Genomic DNA, 22,331 nt, shown 5'->3' with positions numbered 1-22,331 from the left:
AAGGGCCCCCAGGGGTTACCTAGGAAAACTGCATGAATAATCAACTCAGAAATATTCGACTTTAAAGATAAAGAAACAAAATTCTCAGAGCCTCTAGGTAAAAAATGAAAACACTTAACAAAAGCAAAGAGAAGTAGATTTCTCAACAATAATATATGAAGCAAGGCAATAGTGGAGCAGCATTTTCTAGACATTAAGGAAAGAGAAGCTGCCCTTCAAGTTTCAAGGTCATAGAAAAATCAGTTTTGAATGTGTCAGAAACTTTTGGATACTATCCACATACTCTCTTTCTTCTTCTTTTTTTTTGAAATTTATTTATTTTTTAGTAATCTCTATACCCAACATGCGGCTGGAACTCACAACCCTGAGATTAAGAGTCTCATGCTCCTCTGACCCTAACAGGTGCCACACATGCTCTTGCTGAGGAATTCTAGTTTCTAACTGGAGGGTGGGCTTCATCCACCAAAAGATGTCTAGGGACAAAAAACCGATTGAGCATTTCACATATTCCACTATAGAGCTGAAACTAAAATAGGGTGGGGTCGGGGGTTGAAGAAAAATATATAAACACTTAGGTCTGAATAAATAGAACAAATGGGAGAAGGGAGAGAAAAGGGGGAAAGCAGGGAGAGACCATTCACTATTGTGTAGGTGGTAGGAAGGGGTCAAAGAATACCATTTGGAAAAGACAAACGATATGCTTGTAAAAGTTAAGGGAAAAGGGTGAACACTATGAAAATCATTAGTAAAAAAGTAACCACTAGAATGAAAATACAAAGCTTCCTATAAACTGCAAACACGCATGCACATATGCATGCACGCACACATGCACGTATGCGTTCGCCAAGAGCCCTCCTTCCCGGAGACACAGGATATATAATACACTCAGTAATTACAGCAGACGATAGAACTGAGAGCAAACAGAGCAGTCATATCATAAAACTAAATGGGCTTAACTTGCCTATTAAGCCAAAAAGACTTCCAAATTGGCTCCTATAGCAAAAACCAACTCTGTGCTGTGTACAAGTCATGCACTTAAAATGCAGCAGCTGAAAAAGCTAAAAATAAAGGGGATGAACAAAGATTTATCAGGCAAATGGACACAGTAAGACAGCAGGGTTTGCAATCCTGAGGGCAAAATAGATTTCAAGCCCAAAACAAAAGACAGGAACAGAAAATTCGGAAGCACAAAATGGCCCTTGGGAAGATCAAAGAATATTGAACTTTATTCATAGGAAGATAAATGCAAATGAAAACTATGTTGAGGTGCCATTTGTCACCTATCAGGTTGGCCATGCCGAACTCCTCTCAAATCTCACTGATTCCTGGGCTGGACAAATTAATTGCCTATTGATTAATCCCCAAACTATCTGGAGAATTATTTCAATGTAGCTCAACTTGAAAACCAAGATTAGAAAGCATGATCATTTTTCATAAATTCCACCTACAGATCTGTAAAGTCTATTATATGCTTTAAAAATTTCCTCATTAGCTCTGAAATGATCACAGTTAAAACTTGCTGTTACTGGGGTTGAAGCTAGTCTGGGAGGAACATCCTAAACCTTTGAGCAAGTTCAGTCTCAATTTACCAGCGCCATGAGACAATGTACTGTCCTACTAGGACTAAACTATCCCCCACTGGCTGCCTTCTATCCCGGCAAAATGGAACTCCAGCTTATACCCAAACTGTCATACCTACCGCACCTTCCCACAGCTGTCAGGTCTAAGCACGCTTAACAGGAGGAAGGAGGGAGAGATTTTGTTCTCATGAGAACAGGACACACAGATGAGTTTAATGCAGTCTGTTCATCGAGCATAGTGCATGATGAAACAACTGATTTTCTGTGTTTTAGGTTAAGAGGTCGAATCCAAAGCTGAAACGAGAAGGCTGGTGCGCATGTTCAAGGATCTCAAGCATAATACAGCAGAAACACCAGGTCAATGTGTTCTTAGAACTCTGAGGTAGCAACTGGATAGACTGCTCTGATTAAAAATCATACATAGGACACTGTGTTAAAATAGCTACGGGAGTCCCTAAGTGGGGCCAATTTAGCCCCCCAAGGGGCATGTGGAAACATCTGGAGACATTTTTGATGGCCACTACTGGGGAGGGCTCCCGGCATCTCATGAGTAGAGACCAGAAATGCTGCTAAACATCCTTCACTGCTCAGGACAGCGGCCCAGAACCGGGAAGGAATCCCTACAAAATGCCAGTTGTGCCACAGTTCAGGAAACCTGCTCTAGAGATAGCCATGAGCTTATCTTGGTTTTTTAGCTTCCCTGGAAGTTGTCTCTTCATCTCTTATTTGAGATGGTGATGGTCTGCCTGGATGTCTGTGCCTCCTCATAATTCTTGTGTTGAAAGTGTAATGCCCAACGTGATGGTCATGAGGAGGCGGGGCCTTTAGGAGGTGACTAAGGTCAGGAGGAGCCTTAAAACGGGATTAGTGCCCTTGTACAATGTGAAAGCTGTGACCTGGAAGGTCCTCGAGAGACCATGCTGCCACCTTGACCGCGGACTTCCAATCTCCAGGACCATGAAAAGTAAATTTCTGTTATTTCTTGGCTTATCGGGTCTGTGTATCTTGATACAGCAGTCTGAACAGGTTAGGACAGGGGCAAGCTTGAGGACCAGGATGTGGTGGCAAAATACTTTGGACCAAGGTTAAAGCTGAATTAGGTCAATGAAGTACTTTACTAGCACTGGAAGATGCACGTTGGCCCCAATTTCCTACTCGGCCTTGCAGTTAAGATACAAAGGTGTGGATGTCCAGTGTCGATTATGTTAGAAGACGTCTCACCAGCCTTTAGAAGACTTCATGCTCAGCAGGTAGTTACCATGGAATCATTCACACCAGCACAACGGCGCTCCTCCAAGAATGTATTTATTTACATGAAAACACCGTTTTATACAAATTGAAGACAAATCTTAAAGGGTTTGCCTAGATAGGCTTTCCCCCATTCCCTGATTTTGCCCCTTTTACTTTCTTTCGCTGTCATAAATAAAACGTTTTAGGCTGGTTAAAAGAAGCTGAATCTGCCTCTTTTCTCCCCACTCCCAGATTACTTTGAATATTTAACGTCCCTACTTATCCCTTAAAGAAAACTCTTGCCCAGGGTGATTTTATTTAATTTATTTATGTAATACAGTGTAGAAAGCTATCATGGTCATAAGCAATGATTCTGTACAATCATCCTGCGGAAAATTTCTTGGGCGAATTCTTGGTAATTTGAGACCAGCAGAGCACTCCCTCCCCCCCACCCCTACCCCACCCGTAAAAGTGCTTACAATGAACAGGGATTCTTTATCAAAGATCCAAAGATACATGGACAAAAAAGTTTCAATTCTCAATGCCTAATGTGTGCACATAAAACAGGCACAAAGAAATAAATGTGTATCCTCGTAATTCCTCTATCACAAATATAGCAGAAGCAGCATTCTGTACAGTAAAATGCAATCATGGAAAAAAATTCTCTAGATCATTTGGAATACTTAAAAATGCTCTTTAACTTTAAAATGCATAGTGATCAGGAAAAGAATACTTAGGCAAGAGAAGCAGCTACACTCCCATGTTCACACGAAGCATCCCCCATCGATTCTTAAAGCATATTTCAAGTAGGAGTTTAATTGGGTCACAAGCCACAAGAATAATATACAACTGGCTAGGGGCTACGTGATAAATAATCAGGAGAGAATCTATTCATGCACTAGTTTGATACAGCTAAATTCTTTACAGTACACAAAACCCATTAATAATGTAGAGACCAAAATGTAAAGAGAGAGAATACATTACTGATTTGTATATTAATTCGAGTTCAGGCATCTACTTGTGTTACAGCACAGCTGTCGAAAGGCGATAATGAGTAAATAATAAAACAGAAGGGTTTGTTTCTTTCCACATTATTCTATAAATGAACACCGATGGGTAGTGAAGCAATGGTTTTGCTGTCCAACTCCGGAGGCTGCTGTGGCGGTGGTCTAGTTCTGCATCTGCTCGAAGAACTTGTAAGTTGGGTTTTCATAGCCATTCTGCTGCATCTTGGAGAGGTGGCGCTCCTCTGGGGTCACAGCAGCGTCAACCTGAGATGCAAGGGCGAGGACAAGTGAGTCAAAAAAAAAAGAAAGAAATATCCATCTTTTAAAAGTGCACACGTTGAACAGGTAAGGGATAAGGAGCGCAGGACTCTTCTTTCCCTCCCACTGCGCCGCCTCCCAGCAGGACGCCTGTGCCCTCCAGTTACAGGGATGCTCCATCTGGCCACCAGGGGGAGCCGGAAACCTCGAGCTGGCTCTGCCTGCAAAGTGCTCGCTGGTCGCTTCCCTAAGCCTTAACAGTAACTGGATACATGTAGAGCAATATGTGGTTTTTTTTTTTTTCCTCCCTCTTGGCTCAAGAAATAACAAAAAGGCCACAGTGGAAAACTGTTTTACTTGAAAGAGTGGTGGTGAGCTGGAAAAAAAAAATCCAAGAGCATCATGGAGAGTCAGCAAAGTATACAGGCAAATAAATCTCGACAGCTGATTATCTTTTCCACACTCATTTTAATTTTCTCCCTGCTTTCACTAAACTTAATATGAATCTTTTAACGTAAATGATGATCTACATATATCAAAGAGGCCATGTGGCACAGGAATAAAAGGAAATATATTCAAAGAATATACTGTTCTAGATTATGTGTGTATATATATATACACACACACGTATTTTTAAAAAATATTTTATTTATTTATTCATGAGAGACACAGAGACAGAGAGAAGCAGAGACACAGGCAGAAAGAAAGCAGGCTCCATGCAGGGAGCCCAACACGGGACTCGATCCCGGGTCTCTAGGATCATGCCCTGAGCTGAAGGCAGGCACTCAACCGCTGAGCCACCCAGGCGTCCCATGTATTTTTTTTTTTTACTGAGTACTAAGACCGTAGAGTGTATATCCAGCTGAAGATTTAAAAACAGATCCTCTGTGCTGATGTGTTCTATCTCTAGGTCAGGCCGACGGCTGTAAACGTGCCAGGTGCCTAGACAGAGCCCTGTGATGTGGGGAGTGTCACATCTAGTATCTAGGGTATTTACTGTACCACTCACACTGCACAGAAGAAACTACTGAACTCTATGCTGAATGAATGAAAGCTGAGTTTTGTTATTTTTAACATTTCCTTTCTGCAAAGGCATTGGAAGATGAAGACAATCGACACAAATGTCATCAGAATGAAGCCTGTTTTCCACAGAGAAGTTAGGACGTACGGTACAGAAGATGGTTTTTCCCTCTCAAGGATACTGTATGTCTATGCTGCACATGATGAAACCGGGGTCCTCCCATCATTTCCAGAACACTGCTGGGTCATTCCCCCCGGATGAGTGCTGCAAGGTCACATTCAGCTCTTCATACAGCTTCCCCTGAGAGCCAGCCTGGCATGGTTCTGGACCCACACAGCTGTCTCTTTGATGCATCACCCCTGAACCCCATGAAGTAAAAACACCAGAGAACAGGTGTGTTGGAGCTAAGACACCAGGTCTGGGGATGGAGCCCGACAGGACTAGACCCCAGCTGGCTAATGAATAATTCAGACTGAAAGATTGGTACAATCACTGTGGAAAACAGTGTGGCGGTTCCTGAATAAAAGACACACAAAACTACCAGGGCATCCAGCAATTCCACTGCTGGGTATTTATCGGAAGGAAATGAAATCACGATCTCGAAAGGCTACCTGCAACCTCATGTTCACTGCAGCAGCATTTCCAACAGCCGCAGCACGGAAACCACCTACGCGTCCACCCACAGGTGAGCAGAGTATCATTCACTGGGATGTTATTCAGCCATGAAAAAAAGTTAATTTCTGCCATTTGTGAATGGATGGGCCTGAGGGCATCATGCTCATTATGCTAAATGAAACAGGCCGGACAGAGAAAGACAAGTATTACATGATCTCACTTATATGTGGAATCTGAAAAAAATCAAACTCTGATAGAGAACAGCCTGGTGGTTGCCAGAGGGGGCAGTGGTGAAGCGGTGGGGTGGGAGGGGGGCAGAAAGGGTGAAGGTGGTCAGGAGACATAAACTTCCAATTATAAGGTAAATAAGTTCTGGGGGTGTATGGACGGCATGGAGACTAGAAGTTAACGAAAATACTGTATTGCGTATTTGAAAGTTACTAAAAGAGTAGATCTTGGGGCGCCTGGTTGGCTCAGTCAGTGGAACATGTGAGTCTTGACTCCGGGGTGGTGAGTTTAAGCCCCATGCTGGGTGGGTGCCTACTTAAAAAAAAAAAAAAAAAAAAAAAAAGAGTAGATCTTAGAAGTTCTCATCACAAGGAAATAACTCTATGTGAGGTGGAAGGCGTCAACTACACTTACTGCGGTGATCGTTTCACAATACATACAGGTATCAAATCATCAGGTTATGTACCTAAAATTACCGCAGTGCTCCGTGTCAGTTGCATTTCAGTAAAACTGGAATGATCTGGTTCCCCCGTGGTCACTCCGCCTCATGCGCAGGAGCTGGAATCACCACTTTCCAAAGCTAAGCCCAGGTCAGCCAGGAGAGGAGGATGTACAGCCCCCCACTAAGTGCAGGATTCTTAGGCTCCCATCCCCAGACCGATCCCACTCTGCGGCCTTGCCCAAGCCGCCTGCACCAAGCTGCTCCCAGTGCCAGGCAGGGGCACTTCCCCTTACGTTCTTTTTTTTTTTTTTTTTTAAGATTTTTATTTATTTATTCATGAAAGAGGGGGGGGGGGCAAAGACACAGGCAGAGGGAGAAGCAGGCTCCATGCAGGGAGCCTGACGTGGGACTTGATCCCAGGACCCCAGGATCACTCCCTGGACCAAAGGCAGGTGCTAAACCGCTGAGCCACCCAGGGATCCCCCTGGCACTTCCCCTTAGAACAAAGCTACTGATGAGCTGCTGCCAAGCAGTCCCCAGAGGACACTGCGCCAGCGGACACTTGGCACCATCGTCCTTACGGGGCTAATCACAGATGTTTTCCTATCCCCGCTCTTCCTCTGACCCGCTGTGTTGTCAACAAATGAGGTCACCGTCCTTTAATTGGCAGTTGTGTCATTAGCCACGGACCTGTAAGTTCAAACGCCATCACTAAAGATCAGCACCAATAATGCAAGATTTCATTCAACTCTCCCAACCTGCGCGCCAGGAAGCAGCCCGTTTGGGGCACGACGCCACGCTACCCTGGGCATCTTTTTGTTTCTGTGCCACCTTTTAACTGATATTTCAAATAGTGTCAAGATGGGGAGAAAAAAAAAAGGTCTTGCTGAGGAGATCCAGCACAAAGCTGCTCCGTTTGTGAGCACAAAGTGCTGCGTGACCGTCAGGGCGTTGTGCCTGCATGTCCCTCTGGAACCCCATCAACCCTCGCACTGGCTGTCAACTGTCATCTGTGTTCATCAAGGTCAGGGGAACACCCGGCAACTTAATGGTTTATCTCCTCTTCAAAGGCCAAAGCCAAATGCTTCACACAACCCTGCAGAAATGTGAGGCTGAGGCGGAAACCAGGCATCTAACTTTTCTGTCCTCCTGGCCCTTTTCCACCTGCTAATCCTCATTATCTTTTGCTGCTGGGAGGGCAGCTCAAGCCTCACTGTTCCTGCAGTGGGGAGGCTTAGCCCTCAGACCTGAGGGCTCAGGAGCTGCAGGAGGAGGGATTATTTTTACAAAATGGTGCCCAAGGAGCTTGGGTTGTATCCCTTTATCCCGAGCCCTTTGAAAGCTCAAGGTGAAGCATTGAGTATTCACAACCATGGATAAACCTACCACTGGACAAAAGCATCAGGTAAGGGGGAGGCTTCCTCCCCAGCAGGGCGCAGGGATAGGTCCTTCATGGATAAGCTAGTGCACTGGTGTGGGCCACTGTGCAAGGGCCGGGCCACTATGGTGCATGCAGGGCTCTGGCATGAACACCTCAATATCATTTCCTTTTGAGCAGAGCCAGGAGAAGTTGGAGCCAGTGATGCCTGTTCTGGAAGGAATGAGGGAAGAATGAATCCTCATCTGCCCACAGGAACAGTTCCAGGCAGGAACACGGATCACTGGCTGAGGTGAAAACACACATGCACACACGCCCTCTGCACACACCCTGTGTCCCGAATTTCTGGATGAGATCTCATCCATAAGTGGTCCTGGGTCTTCATCAGGCTCTAGGTACTGTGCGCTGTGTCTTCACAGGAGACCCCAGGACCCTCCGCACGGCACTCCAGCTTGGCTCCAGCCTTTATTCCCCTCACTATATCCAGAGGAATTTACAGCTCAACTGTCAAGACTGCAGAGATGAAATTCTGAGTCTCCTTAGTTTCTAGTTCCTCTGAATCACATCGTCTCCTGGTGTGGGGGCGGTAAGCCCATGAATGCCACGTTTTAATATTCTTATGTGGAATAACTGGCAGGATGTGTGTTACTGGGTGTCTCTTTAGTGCACGACGCTGAGATAGGCTGAACCATAGAGTCCTGGCCCCTAAAATATTCCACTTCAGGCCATCTAGGTGGTCAAGGAAAGGAGAAGAAGATAAACCACACCGACTTAATACGTGCTCACAAATGGATGAGAGTACGACCAACAAGGGAGCTCGTACAACGGGAAGGAAAACAAAGCAAACATTAACCAGGTGTTTGGGCTAGTTATTCACCCCACCTCTAACCCCCCGGGGTTGGGTTTTGTGTTCAGTCCTGTACATATTCATTTTTTTTTTTTTTTTTAGATTTTACTTACTTATTCATGAGACACAGAGAGAGCGAGAGGCAGAGACACAGGCAGAGGGAGAAGCAGGCTCCCTGTGGGAAGCCCGATGCGGGACTCGATCCCAGGAATCCAGGATCACACCCTGAGCCGAAGTCAGACGCCCAACCACTGCGACACCCAGGTGCCCCTACATTCCTTTTTTTAAACTGTGATTCCCCCTCCTTATAAGTGGTTCACTTGTGTTTGCTGCCCACGGTCAGTGACCTTTCAGGCAGCCAATGGACTCCTCTGCTGTGCCTTCATCACCAGCGATCCCTGACACTGGCCTCTGACCTTCCAACATTTGCTGTTTGCTTCCAGCCACGAGAGATTCCAGGTCCAGCCACACTTTTCTGTACCCCCTGCTTCCCATTTAACCTGACCCTCCTGTCCAACTGTCCCACAACACCTATGTTAGTGGTTGCTAGGTGCCTCCATCCCTGCGGGTCAACTTCCCACCAGGAAGAAAGGACCCCTAAGGACGCATTTGTACAATGCTACCAGTATGACGGCCCATTCATCAGGGAAAGTCACATGCTACAACGCCGTGAAAAGCTAACTAGCAAGTCTCTTCTCATTTAGATCATTAACCTGATGGATGGGGAGTGAAGGATGGAAGATTCCTGATGTTCCAGTTATCAGACCTATGAATGGAAACGTTTTTTAATACTCTATAGTAAAGAGAATTTGTGCCACCCCCCCCCAATTTTTTATTACTGAGATATATTTGACATTTACCAATATGTAAATTAGGGTGTACAACACATTAACTTGATACATTTATACTTTGTTAATACTCTTGTCAGGGTAGTGATAATTAGCACCTCTATCAGGTCAGAGAATTATCTGTTCTTAGGCTTTCTTTTTTTTTTTTTTTTAAAGATTTTATTTATTCATGAGAGACACACAGAGAGAGGCAGAGACATAGAGGGAAAAGCTCCCCTCTGGGGAGCCTGAGGTGGGACTCATTCCCAGGACCTCTGGATTACGCTGAGCCGAAGGCAGATGCTCAACCACTGAGACACACAGGTGCCCTTGTTCTTAGGCTTTCTTATTAGTATTTGAAATAATAAAGTTCTAACCTCTTGGCAAGTTGATGATTATAATACAGTATTGGGGTCTGTCTTTTGTGCACTAGCTCTCTGGGCCTCACTGACTGCTTGTTGCCAGCTTGTACCCTTAAACATCTGTCCTGTCCCCTCTTGGCCCCTTTTCAAAGGTGAGGTCTCCATTTAGGAGAAGCGGTGGAAAGAGCTATTGCACGTGTTGCTGAATATTCAGTGTTAATCGACATCAGTGTAGAAGAGTCCCATCTGCTACATAACAGAATCTGCTAGACTGCAGCCTTCCCAAGGGCGGGGACGGTGAACAGCACCTTGGAGGAAGTTCTGGTCCTGTGCCACCCTATGTGTTCAACACACAACTGCACAAAGCGATGCTTCCAGAAAGGAGAGAAAGGAAGGCCTGGAGAGGGAGAAGGGGGTGGTTTCCAGGCTCCCAACAACATCTGCACTTTCAAGAAGGAGGTGAGAAGAAATGAGGAAAAGAAACATAATACAAGGAGGGCATTCACTCTGGAGAAGTTTCTAGATATTCTCAAGTAGTGAGTGGAGTGAGTATCAAGAGAAGAGCTCCTCCCGTCCTCCCGACAATTCTGCTCCTTTCAGGATGCCTTCTGGCTTCAAAATGAAGTTTTTTATTTCTTTTTTTCTTTTTTTTTTTCCTAGGAGCTGCATTAAAGTGTCAACTTATTCTCTGACAAGGCTTTAAAAGGTAACTAGTTCTCTTGCAGACAAGGGATACCATTTTCTACACTTTACAGCTGGCTCAGACCGGTGACTGAGAAGAAGGAGAGTGATCAGTGACTCTCAAAAGTGACTGTATGCCTGATTCAGCTGGGAATGTTTTCAACACTCAGGTTCTAAGCCCATTTGGGAACTGTCTCCTTAGGTCTGGGGTGGGACGTGGGGATGTGTCCTTTTAAAGAAGTAGCTGCTAAGTCTCACGCACAACCATGGCAGCGAGTCTACTAGAGAAATCTTGCTTTTCTGCCCAGCATCTCTGAGCTCTGTTACAGGCTCAAGTGTGTCCTCCCCAAATTCATGGTGAAGTCCTAACCCCCCCTGTGCCTCACAATAGGACTGTATTTGAAGACAGGGTCTTTAAAGTAGTAATTAAGGTTAAATGAGATCATTGGGGTAGACCCTAATCCAATAATACTGGTGTCTCTACAGGAAGAGATCAGGACACAGACATGCACAGAGAAAGGATGAGGTGAAGGCCCAAGTAGGCCACCTACAAGCCAAGGAAGGAGGCCTCAGAAGAAAAACCAAACCTACAGACTAATCAATCGCAGACCTGTAGCTTCTAGAATTGTGAGGAAATAAATTTCTGTTGTTTCAGCCACCCCGTTTGTGACGTTGCTGTGGCAGCTCTAGCAAACCAATATAGGCTCTTTGGACTTTGGCATCCCAAACAGGCACTTGAATTGATAAAAAGGAAGATGCCTCTTGGGAGGATTTGCCAGTCCAAGGCCATTAAAACCTACAATTACTGGTGACAGATGGTGGCTACACTTATTGTGCTGAGTGCCGTGTAATGTACAGAACTGTCAAATCACTTGGTTGCACACCTGAAACCAACGAACACTGTAGGTCAACTAAGCTTCAACTAAAAACAAACAACTCCCATAAAATATATTAAAGAAATGAAAGGGGCTTTTTAACTATTCAAGTATGAAAACATTTTTTTTTTGGCCCAAATATGCAATGGGAAAAAAATGTTTTGAGTGATTGAGAAGTAAACTGATGCTAACAATGATACATCTTTTTCAAAGGACACGAGCTCAGAAATAACGATTGTAAGAGCAACACCCCAGAGTCGGTGATGCTGTCATTGCTTACTTGATGTGCTGACAGTCTAGGCTGTCAATCGTTCTGTTCTTTTACATCTTGCTGCCCCCAGCACGTCCACACCAGTACGGACAGGGAAAAGAAGACTCAAAACCAATTCCATCAGCAGATCCCATCAACAAGCAGCCTGGAGAATGTTAAGAGCTGAACGCAATGAGGTTTCTGGCTTTGCCATACATTTGTTTAAACGTTTCCTGCCTTTCTCTGATCGAGAATGGTTTGGAGGACATTTCTTCCGGGGGGACGGCGGGTAGTGAGAAGTTTGACTCACTGGAAATATCTGGACTTTTCTCTGGCTGAAGACACATGGTTAGATATGGGACAATCTGTATCTGGACCTTGGCCCTACCTGGTTCAACAACAGGTGAGCAGCTGCCGGCTATTTTCTCATCTACCAAATGAAAAGATCAATTTGACTGATCACGGAGATCTCTTTCGGATCTAGAAAATTCTAATACTTCTTAAGACATATTAACTCACTTTCTCTAAGAGTTTCCTAAAAAATCATAGGGGCGCCTGCTTCTCCCTTTGTTGTCCCCACCCCCAATGCTGCCCCACTGGTACTCTCTCAAATAAATCAGTAAGATCTTAAAAAAAAAAATTACACATACTATGAGGATTACCCACCCACTCCCCAACACCAGAACTGCATTTTAAAATACATGAGGGGTGCCTGGCTGGCTCAGTCGGTGGGACATGCAACCCTTGATCACGGGATTGTGAGTTCGAGCCCCATGCTGGGTGGTGTTGCAATTACTTAAAATCTTAAAAAACATAAATGCCTAAGAAGAACTTATTTGTAAATTTTATATTTCAATTATTTTGTGTCATGGGTTTAAGAAGTCACATTTGAACCTTGTAGCTATTCTATTTTGTTGGTGTAACTCATGACTTCCGTGCTGTACACACTCATTAGTCATATGCTGGCCTGTGTGGACAAAGTCTTGAATGTAATCATGTGGTAATGGTGACTGTCACTTGGTGAATCTTCTCTCCAGCTCCAGGGCAACTATACTAACCCCTGGAAACGAAGATATTTCAGGCAGAAATGCAGGTAACAGGCTGAACAGCTTGAACAACCCTGCAGGTTCTGCTCAACTACTATCATGTGATTTTCCAAGAAACTTTTTTTTTTTTTTTTTTTAATTTTTTTTTTTTAATTTATTTATGATAGTCACAGAGAGAGAGAGAGAGGCAGAGACACAGGCGGAGGGAGAAGCAGGCTCCATGCACCGGGAGCCTGATGTGGGATTCGATCCCGGGTCTCCAGGATCGCGCCCTGGGCCAAAGGCAGGCGCCAAACCGCTGCGCCACCCAGGGATCCCCTCCAAGAAACTTTAAAAGGTAAGACTCTTCACTGAAAATGAGTATTAATTACTACTCCCTGGTTTTACTAAGAAGTCAGAAGTCACACTCTTTAAGACAAAAAAAAAATTAGGGAATGAATGCGCTTATGGTTTTTTTCTTTCTTTCTTTTTTTTTTTTTTTGAAGCAGACTTCCAGCTTCCTTTTCATTTCTAACTTCTATTGTTGTTTTTTTCTTTTCTTTTAAATGGTTGAGGGTAATCACAACATCTTTAAGCCAGGCATCTTCATTAGTTATTATTTTGACATTTTGATACAAGTTCTAAGATAAGCGGAGGGAGCAGCACACAATCCAATGCCTTGATTATAGCATTTTTAAGTCAGGATGAATGAAGACCAACACAAGAAAACAGCTGCCAAACTTGAGCACCACGCAGGAATCTTAATTTTTTTTTCAAAGAATAGCTACTTAGGGATGATTCTTAGTTTAATGCCAAGCAAAATCTCTCATGTAGTCTTTCTTGCCCTCTCGCTTGCAAACACACAGCCATAGTCACTTACCTCCACCACACCGTGATGAATGGACGTGTACTGCTTCTTCTTCAGCATCACCAAGGTGATGACAATCACTGTTGCTATGACAACACCGCCCACCATGAGTCCAATGATGGCACCTTTGTTTGAGCCCACATCTTCTGCAAAGAACACCTTGAAAACAAAACAAAACAAAACAAAACAAAAAAAGGTTTGCAATTGCACGAGAACAACTGGATGAGGAATGTGAAAAGTTTCAGTGTGGATCTTATGCAGTAAGTTTCAGCTGGCGGTCACTCCATTCTTTGGTGCATTACTTGGGGAAAAAAAAAAAACCCACACATTCCACCTACTAACAATGACACCTGCAGTCTACAGAATGCTTCCCCAGTTCTGGGAAGTCTGCTTTCCACCCCACTCCCTCATGTTCCTAGAAAGGCTAAACAGTAGCCAAAAGGAACCTGAAACCCTCTGACAGGTGGAACATTTGGTGAGAGGTGGAGTGGGGATCTACCAAAGGCTGTAAAGGCACGGACTGTGCTTTTGAAAAGAGGCCCACTGAGGTACCTGATGCATGACCACTCCACCTTAGGTGCAAACCCAGAGATGTCCTAATTTCCTGAGATGGACATTAATACATAGGATAAAGCATCTGAGACAAAGGAGTTCATCTGAAGAATACAGACATCTTGTTACCTACTTTTAGCCACGATCCTTCAAGAGGACAGTACTGAATGAACCTCCAGAAGTGTAATGCTTAAAAAAGAGTTTTTTCAAAAAAAAAAAAGAGTTTTTTCAAAGGGAAGAAGTAGTAGGCGACAAGATAAGAATTTTAATAGCCATACAGAACTCCGGCTTGCTTACACCTTTCTCCAGAAACCCAACTAAACCTGTTGTTTTACTCTTGCTCTTTGTTTGAATTGAACATAAACAATTTTGGAAACAATGTCAGAGATATTTGTTCAATCTGATAACTTGGCCGCACAGCATTCCTTCATGTTGTTTATAAAAGCAAGTCACTATTTTTCAACTTTACATACCTAACTGGAATTATAAAAGCATGCTGTACTTTTTATAATCCTGTTATGTAAGGAGATGATCTTATGCCAGACCACCTGGCTTAACTACTACTAAACGTATACCACATTTATTGTATAAATTAATAAAAACAGCTCCCTAAAGAAATTCTTTCAGTCTAATCTCAACACAGTAAAATGACTGGATTTTCCACAGTGACAACGAACATCCTGGTGATCTGAAAAGGCAATATAAAATACAACAAATAGGGCCAATTTCTAAGAGTCTTACTCAGGGTGTATCTGCAGCAAAACGAGAAACTTTTCATAATTATTCCCCTTTCTCAACAAATATGCTAGCTCAACATATTTATAAAAAGCAAATCATTAATTAGCTAATGATAAAAATGTGAGGTAATCAGGAATAAATGCAAGTCTGGACATCTTCCTGTGTCTTTAAGAAAATACTGTAATTTTGTAATATTCATTGCACTAATTATAGTACATTATCTTATCAACTAGCTCAGTAGAGGGAGCTGATTCTCCTAATTGCTGCCCTGCCATTAGTCACTGTCGCATTATAGGAGTTAGCATAATTGTGGAGATGAGCTTTTATGACACAGGCTCCAGAAAACGCAAATCCGCATGTTAATCTTCAGCTCTGTGTCCCACCAGCCCCTAACTCTGGAACAGCTACCCCAGAGTTTTTTTTTAACCTCTTCGGCATCGGTCAGATCAAGGGTGCCCCTGATTTTATATTAACTGAGACTGGATTAACCTACCAGTGAAAATCATGCTTCAAAAACCCGAAATGTTCTTGTACAGAAAAGATTATGGGAGTTGAAATGCAAATCTGAATCACAGGCCAGTTTTGGATTTGCTCCAATCATTGAGAGTGAAAAGACACATGCACAATATTTCACAGACATTTCTTCTGCAATTTGCTACTTGGATTTAGAAATTATATTTATGAATATTGGAAAGATATTCTCTCCCTTGAAAAAGAGCATGAATGTTCCCCCCATCCTCACCCCCAGTGCATGATAAACATCTGACAGCAGGTACTTCTCAAGTATTATTATTGCTAAGAGAATTTATTACCATTTTTTGGTTGACTACTGAATATGCAGTAAAATTGTCTTCTTTATTAATTTAACCCACTTACTATGCTTACTGATAAGACGAAAGAAACCCTAGCATGATGCAGGATTTGATTTATCTGAAGCATCTGGTAAAAGATTTCATAGAACTACCGGAGCTGCCTGCAAAGGGGATGGGTGCTCTTTGATTTGTTCTGATTCTAACGTTTGGGGGAAAACACAGGGGGCAGGAGGAGATTCTGTCCAATAAGGAGGCTGCTGTCTTCCTTGTCCAAATCATTCAAAGAGCAACCCTACTGGGAACATGGAGTCCTGTGCACCTCCTGCCTCCACCTACCTTGGTAGAAACCCAGAGATCCTACCCCCGGGGGAGAAACTAAAAACATGGGTGCTGGGGAAAGAACTCAGGAAGGAAGGGAAGAGGGAGAGACGAAGGGGCACAGGGAGACAGTTATAAATGCCAACTCCAAATCCACCTCTTAGAAGCCTGACTTCCTAGAAAATAGCGTGGAAGTTAATTAGAGCGGATATTATAATATAAATTAATTCTACTCTGAGCCCTGGGTGGGCTTTGCTGCCTTCCAGACATAAAGAACTATTCTATAAGGACCCCCCTTTTTCTTTTCTGTGTTTCCATGATGAACCCTACAATAGGCAAAAGTGTTTTATTCTTGTTTTTATCTTTTCCTTCACTGGATTTCTGGCACAGCGTGAACAAGCGTTAACAGGTCATCTGGCAAGGCAAGCAGAGTGGCAGGAAGAGGTGAACTACTTTACGTACCAATTTTTGATGATGAACTTCATATCCTGAGTCATGTCGGAACTCGGCATCCATCTTCACCTCGGAGATCTCTTCCGTCTTGATATTTGTCAAGCCTGAACCTGCATTAATCCATAAGCATCACACCATGAGTAAATGATGCAGGACAGTCAATTCATTTTATCTGTAAACACTAATGTTGTAACACAAAGGCTACCAAAACTTAGTTTCTAAGTCTGGAGTGAGAGGAAACAGATTAGTGACTTTCTTCGAGAAAACTGACACCAGGGACACCTGGGTGGCTCAGCGGTTGAGCTTCTGCTTTTGGCCCAGAGCGTGATCCCAGAATCCAGGGATCGAGTCCCACGTCAGGCTCCCTGCATGGAGCCTGCTTCTTCCTCTGCCTGTGTCTCTGCCTTGCTCTCTGTGTCTCTCATGATTAAATAAATAAAATCTTAAAAAAAAAGAAAAGAAAAGAAAACTGACACCCTGTATTTAAACCCTTAACCACTATCTATTTTAAAGAAAAAGAAATTAAAGATTAAAGAAATCCGAAGTTAAAGCTTCTACTGCCTTTAGACACATGTTGTAATTTTTTTTTTTTTTTTTTAATGGGGAGAACCAGAAGTTAAATGCTAGTTGGGAGGTTGGCAAGGATGTGTTCCCAGAGTATACTGGCTTGTTTTAGGGGCTTATTGTCTAGCCTATTCTAGGTCTTTTCCCATGTGTCCTCATTCTTTCAGAAAAAAATAAAAAAAAGTCTTTAAAAAAGAGCATTAATTACCTGGTAGAATCAAACTGCTACTTTAGGGCTTTGTTCCAATTACAAATAAATTACGTTTGTGTATCTATGCAGTGAAGCATTATAAAAATCATATTTATTTAGTTAAGTGATTTAGTTATAGATACAGAATTAATTGGTTCATCCGCTGAATAAAGACTTGCAGTCCATAATTCTAGAAAATGTTTCTGTGGGGCTAACAGAACTTATAATTTACTAACTCTTCCTTCTCTATAAATTGCTACAGGAGTCTTACACTAATTGTTACAATAAATTTCATTTTTCAAATAACAATTGGAAGCTGAAACACAAAATGGCAAGGCCATTTTTGAAACAAAACCTGAAAGGACAATATACAAATTATCAGGTTCCACGTGTTTAGCATTTATATATCAAAAGTCGTAGTTTTAGGATGAGAAAGGTAAGATCCCATCTCTATGGTATTCCCACCCAGGGCCAGACCCTCACTCAGCTCCTAACTGGAGAAGAATCTCTGCTTGCCTCCGTGTTGGACAGCTCTGCCTATAAGAATGATGGTCTTCCCGCAAGGCCACCTCAGACCCCCTACAGCATCCGCTCTTTGAGCCTGTTCCATGCAGGGCGAGCCAACACCTCCCTTCTGCATGATAGCCTTGAGCAGACCAGACAGTCAAGGAGTGGCATTGTGATCCTGATGGTTCTTGCTCAGGCTACATGTTACACCAGGTCCTTAGCTCCCATTGGACCTAATTTCTTGCATCTTGTCTAGTCACTCTTACAGCCTGTCCACAAGGTGCTGTGAAACTGGTCACACATCTGGCTGAAACTGAAAAGCACAATGTCCACAGCATAACCGTGTGCCAGTCTAACAGCACAGCTCACACAAAAAGAAAAGAAGTTGACAAGACTGCGTGCGCCTGTGCTGGTTTTGACAGATCCCTGATTCCTTGTCCAATTGTTCACAAAGCTTCCATTTAATAACTCATCCGAAAACAGAGCAGCGACTAATGTCAATCCACACCTAGTCTGTGGACTGTCACCCTGTCTTCTCTCCTGTCCATCTGGCAGAATGAGTTTCTTCTCCCTATCTTCCCAGCTTTCCCGCTCTCCAAGGTCCACAAAGATCATGGAGGGCAGTTCAACAATTTCACCCTCAAGTTCTCCTAGCCTCCAATTTGTCTGGGTTACAAGGACTTGGATGTGGTAGAGAGGGGTTGTAGATTTTAAATATATCCACAAATTTATTAATGCTCCTCCTTTCCAGAGGTGGGACTGAATTCCTTTCCCTCGAGTGTAGACTGGATGGAGGAGTGTCTTGCTTCTAATGAACAGACAACAGAGAAAGTGATCCTGGGGGACTTCTGAGTCTAGGTCAAAAAAGGCACTGCAGCTTCCTTCTTGTTCTCTCTCTCGGGTCACTTGCCCTGGGAAAGCCAGCTGTCTTACCATGAGGACACTCAAGCAGCCCTACAAAAAGGTTCCCACGATGAGGTGCGGTGTCCTGCCTACAGCCTTGTCAGTGAGCCATCTTGGAAATGGACCCACCACAGTCAAGCTTCAAGTCTTCAGATGGTTGCAGCTCTAGAGGATGTCTTGACTGCAACCTCCTGAGGGACCTGGGGCCAGAAGCACCCAGATAATCCATGCCTGAAATACTGATCGTTCCAGTAATTATAAGCAACTAAATGCTTGTTGTTTTAAGTCACTTAGTTACGGAATTATTTGTTGCATTAGCAATAGAAAACTATTACAGGAAGCTAGCTAGTGCTTTCTTTTTTCATCTTGATCTACTTTGGACTTTCATTTCTTTCTTTCAAAAGATCACTCTCTTTAATATATAGACACAAAGGCAGAAGCACAAATGGGACAGTCTCCCCTTGTCTCTCATCTTTTCCTGGGTCCTCTCACTGGCTGTCCCTCACCCCCGACCCTGTCCCAAGAGCTCTTCTTTTTTATGTTCTTGCTTTGAAATTATTTGCATTTTCTCATCATTTTCAACTCACTCTGACCTCTAATTTCCTAACACTATGTCACTATGTTTATTGAGCTGTGATACTAATGCTCTGCTATTTGTCATTGGTTTTATTTATAAATATAAATAATATTTATTTATAAAAATATAGTTTATTTATTTAATATGTATATATTAATCTTTCTACAAGCCCTTTTCAATCTGAGAAGGGGTTGTATAACCACAGTAATTTCTTTATAGCTCTCCCTTTTGCTGTCATCAGGATCTAGCAATGCAACAGTTAAAATTATATTTCGAGATTTTTTTTTTTTTTTTTTTTTTTTTTTTTATTAATTAACTTTTATTGGTGTTTAATTTACCAACATACAGAAAAACACCCAGTGCTCATCCCGTCAAGTGTCCACCTCAGTGCCCGTCACCCATTCCCCTCCAACACCCGCCCTCCTCCCCTTCCACCACCCCTAGTTCGTTTCCCCGAGTTAGGAGTCTTTATGTTCTGTCTCCCTTCCTGATATTTCCCAACATTTCTTTTCCCTTCCTTTATATTCCCTTTCACTATTATTCATATTCCCCAAATGAATGAGAACATACACTGTTTGTCCTTCTCCGATTGACTTATTTCACTCAGCATAATACCCTCCAGTTCCATCCACGTTGAAGCAAATGGTGGGTATTTGTCGTTTCTAATTGCTGAGTAATATTCCATTGTATACATAAACCACATCTTCTTTATCCATTCATCTTTCGATGGACACCGAGGCTCCTTCCACAGTTTGGCTATTGTGGCCATTGCTGATAGAAACATCGGGGTGCAGGTGTCCCGACGTTTCATTGCATCTGAATCTTTGGGGTAAATCCCCAACAGTGCAATTGCTGGGTCGTAGGGCAGGTCTATTTTTAACTCTTTGAGGAACCTCCACACAGTTTTCCAGAGTGGCTGCACCAGTTCACATTCCCACCAACAGTGTAAGAGGGTTCCCTTTTCTCCGCATCCTCTCCAACATTTGTTGTTTCCTGCCTTGTTAATTTTCCCCATTCTCACTGGTGTGAGGTGGTATCTCATTGTGGTTTTGATTTGTATTTCCCTGATGGCAAGTGATGCAGAGCATTTTCTCATGTGCATGCTGGCCATGTCCATGTCTTCCTCTGTGAGATTTCTTTTCATGTCTTTTGCCCATTTCATGATTGGATTGTTTGTTTCTTTGGTGTTGAGTTTAATAAGTTCTTTATAGATTTTGGAAACTAGCCCTTTATCTGATATGTCATTTGCAAATATCTTCTCCCATTCTGTAGGTTGTCTTTTAGTTTTGTTGACTGTATCCTTTGCTGTGCAAAAGCTTCTTATCTTGATGAAGTCCCAATAGTTCATTTTTGCTTTTGTTTCTTTTGCCTTCGTGGATTTATCTTGCAAGAAGTTACTGTGGCCAAGTTCAAAAAGGGTGTTGCCTGTGTTCTCCTCTAGGATTTTGATGGAATCTTGTCTCACATTTAGATCTCTCATCCATTTTGAGTTTATCTTTGTGTATGGTGAAAGAGAGTGGTCCAGTTTCATTCTTCTGCATGTGGATGTCCAATTTTCCCAGCACCATTTATTGAAGAGACTGTCTTTCTTCCAATGGATAGTCTTTCCTCCTTTATCGAATATTAGATGGCCGTACATTTCAGGGTCCACTTCTGGGTTCTCTATTCTGTTCCATTGATCTATGTGTCTGTTTTTGTGCCAGTACCACACTGTCTTGATGACCACAGCTTTGTAATACAACCTGAAATCTGGCATTGTGATGCCCCCAGCTAAGGTTTTCTTTTTTAAAATTCCCCTGGCTATTCGGGGTCTTTTCTGATTCCACACAAATCTTAAAATAATTTGTTCTAACTCTCTGAAGAAAGTCCATGGTATTTTGATAGGGATTGCATTAAACGTATAAATTGCCCTGGGTAACATTGACATTTTTACAATATTAATTCTGCCAATCCATGAGCATGGAATATTTTTCCATCTCTTTGTGTCTTCCTCAATTTCTTTCAGAAGTGTTCTATAGTTTTTAGGGTATAGATCTTTTACCTCTTTGGTTAGGTTTATTCCTAGGTATCTTATGCTTTTGGGTGCAATTGTAAATGGGATTGACTCCTTAATTTCTCTTTCTTCAGTCTCATTGTTAGTGTATAGAAATGCCATTGATTTCTGGGCATTGATTTTGTATCCTGCCACGCTACCAAATTGCTGTATGAGTTCTAGCAATCTGGGGGTGGAGGCTTTTGGGTTTTCTATGTAGAGTATCATGTCATCGGCGAAGAGGGAGAGTTTGACTTCTTCTTTGCCAATTTGAATGCCTTTAATGTCTTTTTGTTGTCTGATTGCTGAGGCGAGGACTTCCAGAACTATGTTGAACAGCAGTGGTGAGAGTGGACATCCCTGTCTTGTTCCTGATCTTAGGGGAAAGGCTCCCAGTGCTTCCCCATTGAGAATGATATTTGCTGTGGGCTTTTCGTAGATGGCTTTTAAGATGTCGAGGAAAGTTCCCTCTATCCCAACACTCTGAAGGGTTTTGATCAGGAATGGATGCTGTATTTTGTCAAATGCTTTCTCTGCATCTAATGAGAGTATCATATGGTTCTTGGTTTTTCTCTTGCTGATATGATGAATCACATTGATGGTTTTACGAGTGTTGAACCAGCCTTGTGTCCCAGGGATAAATCCTACTTGGTCATGGTGAATAATTTTCTTAATGTGTTGTTGGATCCTATTGGCTAGTATCTTGTTGAGAATTTTTGCATCCATGTTCATCAGGGATATTGGTCTGTAATTCTCCTTTTTGGTGGGGTCTTTGTCTGGTTTCGGAATTAAGGTGATGCTGGCCTCATAGAACGAATTTGGAAGTACTCCATCTCTTTCTATCTTTCCAAACAGCTTTAGTAGAATAGGTATGATTTCTTCTTTAAACGTTTGATAGAATTCCCCTGGGAAGCCATCTGGCCCTGGACTCTTGTGTCTTGGGAGGTTTTTGATGACTGCTTCGATTTCCTCCCTGGTTATTGGCCTGTTCAGGTTTTCTATTTCTTCCTGCTCCAGTTTTGGTAGTTTGTGGCTTTCCAGGAATGCGTCCATTTCTTCTAGATTTCCTAATTTATTGGCGTACAGCTGTTCATAATATGTTTTTAAAATCGTTTGTATTTCCTTGGTGTTGGTAGTGATGTCCCCTTTCTCATTCATGATTTTATTAATTTGAGTCTTCTCTCTCTTCTT

General features: G+C 42.8%; 1 protein-coding gene across 4 annotated transcripts in view; it reads right to left on the bottom strand.

The window, feature by feature from the left end:
* Nucleotides 1-2,869: 2,869 nt before the first annotated feature.
* LOC121479288 (amyloid beta precursor protein) overlaps nt 2,870-22,331 on the bottom strand; it is a 270,747-nt gene continuing 251,285 nt past the window's right edge. For all 4 annotated transcript variants that reach the window (XM_041734781.1, XM_041734782.1, XM_041734783.1 and 1 more), the window contains 3 exons: nt 16,377-16,477; nt 13,507-13,653; nt 2,870-4,081 (listed from right to left, as the gene is read on the bottom strand). In XM_041734781.1, the coding sequence (XP_041590715.1) occupies nt 3,980-4,081; nt 13,507-13,653; nt 16,377-16,477 (350 nt within the window). In that variant the 3' untranslated portion in view covers nt 2,870-3,979. The remainder of the gene's footprint in view (nt 4,082-13,506; nt 13,654-16,376; nt 16,478-22,331) is intronic.

This window comes from Vulpes lagopus, chromosome 20 (assembly GCF_018345385.1).
Source record: "Vulpes lagopus strain Blue_001 chromosome 20, ASM1834538v1, whole genome shotgun sequence".
Lineage (NCBI taxonomy): Eukaryota > Metazoa > Chordata > Mammalia > Carnivora > Canidae > Vulpes > Vulpes lagopus.
This window is presented reverse-complemented; position numbering and strand designations above follow the sequence as displayed.